Source organism: Apteryx rowi, unplaced genomic scaffold, assembly GCF_003343035.1.
Source record: "Apteryx rowi isolate R43461 unplaced genomic scaffold, aptRow1 scaffold_60, whole genome shotgun sequence".
Taxonomy (NCBI): domain Eukaryota; kingdom Metazoa; phylum Chordata; class Aves; order Apterygiformes; family Apterygidae; genus Apteryx; species Apteryx rowi.
This window is the reverse complement of record NW_020450872.1, coordinates 1459302-1470138: the sequence shown is the minus strand read 5'-3', so window position 1 is coordinate 1470138 and position 10837 is coordinate 1459302. Positions and strand designations below refer to the sequence as shown.

Below are 10837 nucleotides of genomic sequence, written 5' to 3'. Positions count from 1 at the left end.
GTCCTCCCCCCCGACAGACCCACGCAGGCTCGGCACGGGGGGGAGGGGGAGGGTACCTGGGAGGTGACCATGATGCTGGAGTCGATGAGGAAGCTCATGGCGGTGCCGCTAACCCGCACCACTTCCGGCTCTGCGCGGCGCAGGCGCCCACGGGGGGCGGCACGCGATGGGGGGCGGGGCAGTCGCGCGGCCCGCTGCCCGGGGCGGGGGCGGGGCGTGTAACCGCCTTGCGGCCGTTGGCAATAACCGCCTTGGGGCCGGCGGAGGGGATCGTGGTCGCGAAGAGCTCTGTCGCAAAAGGGGCCGAGCAGCGTGGTTTCCCCAAAGGGCAGCAGGTGCCCCCCGCCCCCGTGCACCTCTTCGCTTTCCCTCTCCATGTCATATTTAACCTTTGTGGTGAAAACACAGAGTGGCGTTTTGTTCTGTTGCACCCATGTTTTTCCTCAGAGGAGTGAACTCTGCTGATCAGGAGGCTGTTGCGGATTTGCTCTACTCTCTTCCCACTGTCTCGCAGTAGATTGTAGAGAAGGGGTTAAATGCCAAAGGCAAAATACAGGGGAAGGCCCCATCACTGGGATTTATTGCTGTGGGCAGTGTGCTGAGTTGGGGGCACTGGAGAAAACCTGAATCATTTTCCTGACCACTGTCAAAACTCATGACAGATGGTGCATATCTGATCATAGAAAGTGTGTAAACAAGAAAGAGGCCAAGGGAAAGGGAGCCACTACCAGCCGGGGGGGAAGGAGCTGACCAGCTGAAGGTGCAAACAGCGTTTGGCCATTTTTCCAGTGCTTTGACGCCTCTGCAAAAGTCACACAGCAGAGGAGTCAGGGTCAGGCACACTGCAACTGCCCCGGACACGCTTTGCCACATAGGGCAGAAGGGTCTGTGCAGCTGCCACGAGCGACCTGCCACATGGGGCCCTTTCCAGCCTCCCTCTGCCTCACAGAGCCAGGCTGGGGAGGCCCTGCGGCTGGGCAACAATAACGTGTCAAGGAACAGGGCCAAAAGGGAAGTAAAAGTTCAAACAGGGAATTTCCTGATGCTTATCAGAGTAAGATCCAATTCTTCATGTCACGATCATGCACTCATTTGAACTTAATAGTGTCTGTATTTGGTTTTTCTCTTGAAAACACTCCTAATCTTTGCCTCTCAAGACTGTCTATATTTGGAATAATAACATGGGAAGAGAATGAATAAAGTGGGGTTAGTCAGGGTGTTAACAAAGCACAAAGCACTTGCTGATTGAAAATCAGGAACCTTTATTCATTACAATTCATTTCACTAGGAAAATGATTCTATGTTTGGTTGTGTGAAGTCACCAGATTAGTCCCACAGTCTCTTTGATTGTTTGGCTTTCAGTCTTGTTGTCAATCTTCTTGTTTTGACATTTGTTTCCTTGTCTATAGCATTGCAAAGAGAAAAAAAAAACATTCAGCTCTCATGGGGAAATGAACTGAGGGAGCAAATTACTTTATCTGATCTGAGGCCTTTTTTACAACTTTTGCTATTGCTGTCTATTAATGTAGAGTTGAGATCAGAGCTTCCCTGTTCTTTCTGTTATCTACTTCTACTTAGAAACTGATTTTTCCTAAAGTGAGGAGATGGTTGAGTTTGGAGGGATTTTGTGTGGGGGGGTTCTGTTTAGGTAGTTTGCAGGGTGAGATTGGTTGATTGCTTGTATTTTTACAGCAGAAATTACCAGGAAATTGTTTAAAAGTTGAACTATACAAAGCCAAATTCTGCTCTTGTTTACACCTTGGCAACTCTGCTCACTTCAACACAAGGGGCAAAAACAGGGCAGAGTTTGGTCACAGCTCTTTAAACTTTCTGCCTTGCATCTGTTTATTAATAGGCTTGAAACATGCCTATGATTAGCTGTAAATGACTAATCCCTGAGCCTTGGGAGAAACACACAGGGACGAAGACAATTCTTATGGAAAGAACTCAGATTCAATCCTCCACCTACCCCCCTACGCCCGACTTCTCCTTCAGGGAAGATAAAAAGTTTAAAAAGAATATGGGAAATTTATTCCATGTTGTTACTCCTTAGAGAGTCGCCAGTGTGTGTAGGGACAAGGGTGCATGGCACTTCAAAGATATAAAGGCAACTTTTCAGTTTTGAAAGGCTTATAGTTTCACTAAACAGAATATAGATGAAGGTGACCGGAACAGAGAGGCAGAGCACAGGAGGAAGAAAGGCTGTTCAGTATCTTAGCAGGTTTCCTCTTAGTTACATATTTTATTCTTCCACATATTAAAGGGCAAATGTGGCTATTTTTTGTAAAATTAAGCTAAATTAAAGTCTTCCAAGTAAAACGGAAAGGTGGAGCATATTGAATTAAAACAGTGAGTCAGCCAAGAGAATATTTAGAGATAGTGTAGGTTACCAGAAGGTGCTACAGGGCATATTCATGACAAATAGGTTTAGCTGGCAGCTGGCCACCCATTTTCTTTGCTTTTTTCTCCAAAGCTTTTCATAAACAGGAGCTCTGAAGCTGGGAGTAACTTGACATCATTCTGATTTCTGAATTTCCTTTGAATTTATTTGGTGTGAATTCTGGAGCATGGCTGTCAGTAGCAATAGATGAATTCCTTTATGGGGTTGTTTATGGCTTTGCTTTGGACTAGCATATAAATATGTGTATTGTGCAAACGTACCTGAACATCTTTGTCTGGGTAACTCTTCATATACTTAGGCTGGAGGATTTGAAAAAAAAAAAAAAAGCCTTGCTCATGCTAGTTCTGCTCCTCGATTCTGCCAATTAAACCCATGATCCAGTGCATAAAAATTAAATTTAAATTATTTTAAAGTTGCTGACCTTCTTAAAACCCAGAAATACTGAATTTGGTAAAAGTCAGGGTTTAATTCATGGCTCAGGTTAGCTTGCCTTACCCTTGTAATCAGGTACTCAACTGATGAGCTCACGGACTTCTTAGCTTCAGCCTTTGACTGCAGCCTGCCATCAGCTGGTGTCCTGAGATGTTACCTGCATTTTCCTGATGTCTTCCTGCAGGGAACCTGCTCAGCAGCCACCTGTAATCCAGTATTCTCCTGTATGCTCATTTGTAACTGGCTCTCATTAATCTGGTGACCCTTCAATCCAGCTATCCACTGAACTTTGGAGAAACACTATAGGAAAAGAGTTCACAGCCAACTTGTCCGTTTCATGTGTCTCCATAAATTCTATGCTGGGCTGACTTAAAAGTTTTTGGTAACCTGCTCCATGATTTTTCCAAGCAATATAACCGTTCCCCTAGAGAAACCAATAAATGATTTGTTTTGCTTTGATTGTACCAGACTGGATCTAGCAAGGTGAAAGCCAACACAGTCTTTGTCTTCTCAAAACATTCTGTCAGGAGCTCTGTGATCACCGTTTCTTTCCAGTTCTGTTTCAGTACAGATCAGCAAGCTTTAAAATATAGGGGTATTTTTTTTGAGAGAGAACATTAAAATGCAGTCCTCTGCACTTTCAGATGGATTTAAAAGCACACTTGACACAAAAATTAATAGGAGCTGTAAAGGCTTAAGCCCTTACATTGCTCTGATATCCTCTATTAACAACCATGACCATATTTTTTAATTTGTAATGCTCTTTCTAAACCATTTGCACAACACACAGTTCTTGCCACAAACAGCTTTTCTAGCTATCAAACATAGGTTAACTGTGTTTGTATATTGGCCTGTACTGCGATGCCTGGTTAGTTGGTGGTGTGTCCTGCTGAGACAGTCTAAATAAGCTTTACCAGAGCACCCCAGAGAAGCAGAAAGTGCCCCACACCAGTTATTTCACAATGCAGTGGCTGCACTGAGCGTTCAACCTCCCATAGGACAGTTGGGGCTTAAAGGGACCATCTGGTCCAAGCCCAGCTCAGTGCAGGGTGAATTTCAAAGTCAGACCAGGGCCTTGCCCAATCAGGCTTCAAGGACCTCCAATGATGGAGATCCCACCATGCCTCTAGGCAGCTGCTTCACTGTGAACCACTCTCCCTGTGAACTTTTTTTCCTTATACCTAGTCAGAATTTCCCATGCTGCTCAATATGATCATTGCCTCTCATCCTTTGCTACATACCTCTGTAAAGTTTCCATCTTCCCTGGAACTCCTAGTCAGGTTTTTCTTTGCACATCAAACTGCCGGGAGAATAGCTTGAATTGTTGACACAGGCATGAGCCTTGCATGCTATACTCAAATAGGAGTATGCCAAACTGGTTGCAGGGGAAGAACTGTGTGCCAGGCTATATCTTGGCAAGTCAACACACATTTATTTGCTATGGTTACTACTCAACTGTATAATCACATTTGGTGTTGGCAAAAAGCCTTTCCTGAACCATGTTAAAAGGTGTAGCACACACAGAGCCTAAGAAATGGTACTGTCCTCCTATTTGGGAAGAAAATTGATTCCAGTACTTGGACAACTCCCCTGATTTTGGTCTGCTTATCTGACCCTTGCCCTCAGGAAATCTGGCACCATATATTGTTTTATCAGAACTGCCTCAGGCTTATGGTCTATTTCTCATGGATGCTCCTGTCTTTGCTAAACAAAACCACGCCTAGGCTGGGATTACTCTCAGTTGTCAGACTGAAAAGCCACTTTCTATACAGAACAGCAAACTACCACTTTTTTCAGCATTGTGTGACACCGGCTGCTCTTTAAATACAAAACTGCTCAGTCAGTGAGTTACTCAGTGGCAGGAGAGACTGGACTTTCCTCCCTCAGCAAGTAGATTTCATGCCCACACAAACCTGGAGACCAGAGGTCCCTCAAACCTCTCCCCTGCTATGGGAGTACAAATCTGTACATCATTGCATTTCAGCACTAAGAGATTGTTAGTTTCTATATCACTTACTGGAAATACTCAGTATAACAAGATCATTTTTGTTTGTGGATTCATGGACGGTGCGTTTTTTTCTATGTGCTATAAGCAATTGTAAACTCTTTCTTCCATGGACTCTGAAAAATGCACTTGGAGTTTGCATCAAGTGGTTTAAAACTGACGATCAGCAATATCAGGCCTTATACAACCCTCCCTCAGATGCCTGCAAGGTCCTTAAAATTGCTAGAGCTCCACCACCTTATCCTCCCCACCCTCCATGAACTGGCTCACTCAAGCACAAATGCAGCTGCCAGATGGGTGCTGGGAATGGGCACGAGGGGGCATGTAACTGCATTGTCACCTCTGCTTCATGTGACCAGGCAAAGGCTAAAGTGGGAGGAAGGACAGGGGAAGGCTAAAGACTTCTTCATGCAAGGCAAGTCCACTTCTGTGTTAATGTTGTCTGTGCAATGCAGTGTTTGCATTTTGAGACTACTGCCCTTCTGGTCAAGGAGTCATATATTAACCAAGTTAGAAGTTCTGCCAGGAAATAACAAGGATACCATGCATTTCAGTAGTGCTTTTCATTAGATCATTCCTACTTACTTTACAAACAGAATTAATAAAGCCTCACAACATCCCTGTGAGGTAGGTGGAAATTCTTACACCCATTGTACAGGTGGAGAAAACAGGCACTGAGAGATAAAGTGATTATCACAGCAAGTCAGTAACAGAGCTGGAAATAAATCTAAGGTTATTATTCTAGGTCCACTGCTCTAGACACTAGAGAACACCAGCTCCCCCATGCTATTGTAAGCTAAGACACTACCTTTTTCTTCTACTCTCACCTCCGTTGGTGAGGTTGACACTTGCATCTTATACTCTTTGCAGAGCCAGAGTCAGTTAACAATTTGTAGAGGGAAGCCAAGGGGTATGCACATCTTTACACGATCCAGGCATGGCTTTAATTGTTCAGTGACTTCCCCCTTCCCAAGAAGTTAATTTTCCCTGCTCTTTACATATATTTCCAGGTTTTGCTTAACCATTTGTTAATTAGAATCATACACTGAATCCACAGCTCTGAGGTTGTTTTACAACTTCACTAGCAATTTCTCCAATAAATGATTAAATTCATCTCACTGCGGGGGAAAGAAAACACATTTACATGCTTTCACATCCAGAAATAACAATAATCCTTTGCTCATCTATAGGGCCTTCCATCCAAGGACCTCCCATTCTACTACTAACACAATATATTGAGCCTCACATCATCTTTGTGAGGTAGAAAATTATTCCCAATTTAAGAAGAAGGAAGAGTGACTTGCCCACAGTGAATTCATTGCAGAGATGAGGCTACATGACAGAAGACCTGACTATTAGTCCCCTGCTTGGTTTACCAAGAAGCACTGCCCTGATTCAATGGCTCGTACTTGGTGGCTTAGGGTCATTAGCAACCTGGCAGGGCACTTGAAAACTGGCTTGGAAAAAGTAAAAAACAACAAGCTGTTGACTGGATGCAGGAGGAAAACATTGGCCTATTTCATTGTGCTGTCATGACCTGGAGGAAGAAATGATCTTTCCTGTGGCAGCTGTGAAAGAACCACACAGTGTCGCTCAAGTAGATTGCATAAAGTGTATTTCACTGCGGCACTCCAGTGGAAGAGAATGAAATTTCTCATGATTAAGACTGAATTGCCTGACTGCCACATTCTGAACACATACCTCTGATGAACAAGCAGTCATTGTTAAGTGGTCTGATGACCTAATGAAGGTATGCATGTCAGAGGTCAGGAACATGGATGGTTATTAAACACTTTATATGTGAAAGCACCTGTCAAGTAATTACAAGTAAATAAAGTGGAGGAGCAATTCATCTAGTCCAGTGTATTAACAGCTGGCAGGGTTAGATCCTCTGAAGAAGATGGAAGATACCTGATATTGAACAGTTACAGAATCTTTTACCTACAGGGAAAGGTTTCTTATCCCCTTCAACTAGTGGGCTGTTTTATACTTAGGACCATTAAAACTTTCTTACATCTTTTCTGTGAAGAAAATAAAAAGTAATGCATCCTATCTAGTGTAAATGTGGGAATTTTGCTATTTATTTAAATCTTTGCCCTTTCTTGAATTCTAGTAGAGTCTTGGCCACAGCAGATTCTCTTCCTGCTGAAAAATATTCTCTTTCCTCGGTTTTGTTTTGCCAGTCCATTTGTGTGTTGTTTTCCCACCTTCCATTTGTGCTTGCTGTTGTCCCATTGCTATGAGAATGTATAACTGATAGCCTCCAAATTCTCTCTCTGCATGATCCTTTGCGTATGTTGCCTGTCACATTCCCTCTCAAAACTGAGCACGTACTTTCAGTCTTCCTTCATGAGGATGTCTCTCCTAACAACTTAACTACTTTTGTTAAGGGAGCAAAGATTATTAGCTCAGGTTGCCAGCCTTGGGAAAATACACAGACCCAAGAGGAGCAAAAGGATTAATAGTGTAAAAATATATGGCACTGCTATGGTGCTGAAGAATCCCAATGCACCCTACAAACTTTCTACATATGTACAGGTTACTTAACTCATCAGTGAAGTGCAGCCACCTCTGTGCTAGAACAGGTAGCTGTGTTACAAGGCACAGAAAATGGGTCCACCAAACAGGTTGGATCAATAAGTGACAGAACTGCTTGTACTCAGGTTTGTCTAGGCTGGAACTTAGTTAGGACAGCTGGACCTAGGGGTTGAGTCCAAGCCTACTGAAGAGAGTCTCAGGTGCCCATTGACTTCAATGGATTTCGAGTCAGCCCTGCTATAACGGAAGACTGCAGGGAGTCTTTTCTAGCTAATGGCAGGATGAGTTTTATGCCTTATGCTAAAGATATTTTTTTTCTGACCTGGATTAGAGCCTGCCCTGGGAACAATGGAATGGGCTGCAGCCCTGCAGAAGGAATTTGCTGAGCTGGTAGGGTCTGAGGTCTGCAAAGCAGAGCAGATGAGAGTGCATACCTGCACTTTTCTGGCATGAGGCTCATTTTTGAGGGGACATAGCTGCTAATTTGAAGCTTTTATGCTGCTGTAGCCCTAAAATTAGAAATTCACAGATGTTTAAACATTTGCAAGACATGCTTTAAAAAATGGTTGCTCATTTTTCTGCCCCCCCCCCTTTTTTTTTTAACCAAAATGACTTTGCTGAGGCTCTGAGACTTCTGTACAGACCTGTTGGTACAAAAGATCTAAATGATCTTTTAAAAGGCCTTGTTTTATGCATTAGAGACTTTTGGCATTCAACAGCAAAGTGGACCACTGGATGGCTCCTGCCTGTCAGATTAAAAACAAAGGATGTGAAAAGACTATTATCATATTAGGCTTTTCAAACTTGGAAAACCTGGTTTTTATTTAGAGGTTTAAACAGTCACATAGTTATCCAGACCTGTGGTTTAGGTTCACAGGTGCCTTCAGGACTCTGTACCTGAGATTTGCTGAGTGCCTGCAACTCTGGGAGTGCCAGGAACTGAGCACCTGTCAGGTTCATGCCCTGAAGGCTTATATTCGCTTTCATGCTCAGGAGACTGGGGCTGTTCCTCCTCTCAGAGAAGTCTTCCCAGGCTTCCTTTGGTAAATCAAGTTCCAGATCTTTAAGTCACATGACTGTAAGTAAAAAATATCACTTGGATTTATTCTTTCCAGTGCTGTGAAACAGGCACGGGGCTGGATGACCCTCCTGGGACAAATAATCCATCTGTGGGCATCTGCTAAATCCTGGGAGAGAGCTAGTGTTAACCTTGCCCACTGTCAATGTCACTTGAAGATCAGAAGTATTTTTGACAAAGGGAAGATACCTGACCCAAACTGGGGACATTTTTGCCCTTTATTTTCTGAATACAGAGGGCAAAAAGTGCTTATTATTTTAGTGTGGTAATGCTAAACACAGAATTCGCTTTGTGAATTAAATAACTGCAATTCCATGCCAGCATGAAGGGAAGATCTGCTCAACATCTCATAGGTGAAAACAGAAAAAGAAATACCAGACACAGTTGTCTATTAGCCTTCCCCTAGCTGGCTCAAGAGTCAAATCCTCCCCCCATCCCTAGAGAAACATGGAACATAAAACTTCCAGGAAGTACGTTCACAGTGATGACATTTGGGTTTCACTGCTGCTTTAGTTTTTAAAAGACATCAGTTACATGTACAATGTAGATATTACTGTGAGGAGTGAGTTGGCATGTGGAAACAGGGAAAACATTCCTTTTCAAGTGGACATACAGGGCAAATAGGGCACAATTACCATGACAGTACCTTTTCAGCTGAGAATCTCAAGAGGAAATAATATTCAAATGATCATTTTAGCACTTTGCTTAAAAACATCTTTTGATTCTTTCTCTACCTCTCCTTTTCTTTTCCTCCTTTTCCTTTTCATGTGCTCCCCATATCCTGCAGCCTCATACAGTCAAATCGTCTGACCTGGCCCGGCTGCTGGCTTTACTTAGCCTGCTGAGAGATCTCATGTCAGTGGCAAGTTCAGCAGGTGCTGAAGACCCTTCCACTTCATCGCCTACCACCTCCTCCTCTGCTTTCTTCACCCCTGGCTCTTCCTGAGGTGTCGGCTGCTCCTCTTCCTGTTCTTCCTCCTCCTCTGCTCTTACCTTCTCCTCTTCCAGTTCCTTTGCTTGTGCGTATGATGGTAACCTTTCATCAAACACCCTGGAGAGATCTTCCAGTGGCTCCATCCTGATCTTCTCCTCAAACTCATTGAAGGCCGATGGAAGGGGACTGGGCTCTACTCCCACTTCTGTGAGAGGGAAGTAGTGGGACACTGGCTTCTCCTCCTCCAACAGCTTGTAGCCTTTGGTCTTCGGGATGGAGGGAACTGTGATGGCATGGAGGGGCTTCTCTGGGACCTCCCCGAGCTGCTCCTCCGCTGGCCTTCTCAGAGCTCTCCGAATCCTTTTCAGGATCAAGTGACTTATCTCCACCAGGTTGAGGAAAAGGGACACAGCAGCCACCACCAGCATGAACATAATAAAGATGGTCTTCTCTGTAGGCCTGGAGACAAAGCAGTCCACAAGATTGGGGCAGGGCCACCGCCCACAGCGGTAGAGGGGAAGAATTCGGAAGCCATACAGAAAGTACTGGCCTACTATGAACCCCACCTCAAAGAGAGTTTTGAAAATGATGTGGAAGATGTAGGTTCTCAGGAGGGTCCCTTCCAGGCGAAACTTCTTGGTCCCATCGGGGTTGTTGCCTTTGTTTTGATTCGGAGCCAAGGGCAACTTCTCTTCATCTACCTCAGCTTGCTGACGCCTCTCAGCTTCCTCTCTTTCTTTTCTCTTCTCCTCCATGCGCACATGGTGCACCGCATGCCCAAAGTACACTAGGGAAGGTGTGGATACAAAAATGATCTGCAGGACCCAGAGCCGGATGTGGGAGATGGGGAAGGCCTCATCATAGCAGACATTCTCACAACCAGGTTGCTGGGTGTTACACACAAAGTCTGACTGTTCGTCTCCCCACACTAGTTCGGCAGCTGTTCCCAGGATCAGGATGCGGAAAATGAAGAGCACTGTGAGCCAAACTCTCCCGATGACTGTGGATTGCTCATTCACCTGCTCTAAAATGTTCCCCAAGAAACTCCAGTCACCCATTTCTTACTGTCTAAGGGAAGAGAAAAGAAAGAGAATGACCACAAATTATGCTAAATTAAAAAAGATTTGGGGTTATCTCATTGATATCTGTTGTTGCTTTCAACTAATAAGTATTTCCCTAATATGCTTTGAAAACAGAAAGTTGTTTGCTTGCTTGTTTACCTGATCACTGTGATTTATTAGCAGGAGAAGTGCTGGGAAGCCAGAACAAACTGCTTGCTAAATTCTTTCTTCCCTGGCTCAAAATGGGCAATTACTTTTCAGCCAGGGAGTATATTTAACTCCTTTTCCAGGTAGGAGTCTTCTGTGGTCCCTTGCAGGCTCAGTTGTGTGAGCCTACTTAGATTTTATACACATACAAGCACTTGCCAGCAGTACAGTAGAACAGATT

The 10837-nt window shown here is 44.2% G+C and overlaps 2 protein-coding genes across 3 annotated transcripts in view; both read right to left on the bottom strand.

Moving 5' to 3' along the window:
- The window catches only part of GPR89B (G protein-coupled receptor 89B), an 18439-nt gene extending 18276 nt beyond the window's left edge, over positions 1 to 163 (bottom strand). For both annotated transcript variants that reach the window (XM_026083392.1, XM_026083393.1), the window contains exon 1: positions 57 to 163. In XM_026083392.1, coding sequence (XP_025939177.1) covers positions 57 to 98 — 42 coding nt within the window. In that variant the 5' untranslated portion in view covers positions 99 to 163. The remainder of the gene's footprint in view (positions 1 to 56) is intronic.
- A 9080-nt stretch (positions 164 to 9243) lies between these two features.
- GJA8 (gap junction protein alpha 8) lies at positions 9244 to 10446 on the bottom strand. Its single transcript, XM_026083395.1, has one exon. It carries the CDS (start codon positions 10444 to 10446, stop codon positions 9244 to 9246), a length of 1203 nt encoding a protein of 400 aa, XP_025939180.1.
- Positions 10447 to 10837: the final 391 nt, after the last annotated feature.

Bases quoted from the DNA above. Each gene is read 5' to 3' on its own strand.
- GJA8 (XM_026083395.1), bottom strand. From the start codon at position 10,446: ATGGGTGACTGGAGTTTCTTGGGGAACATTTTAGAGCAGGTGAATGAG.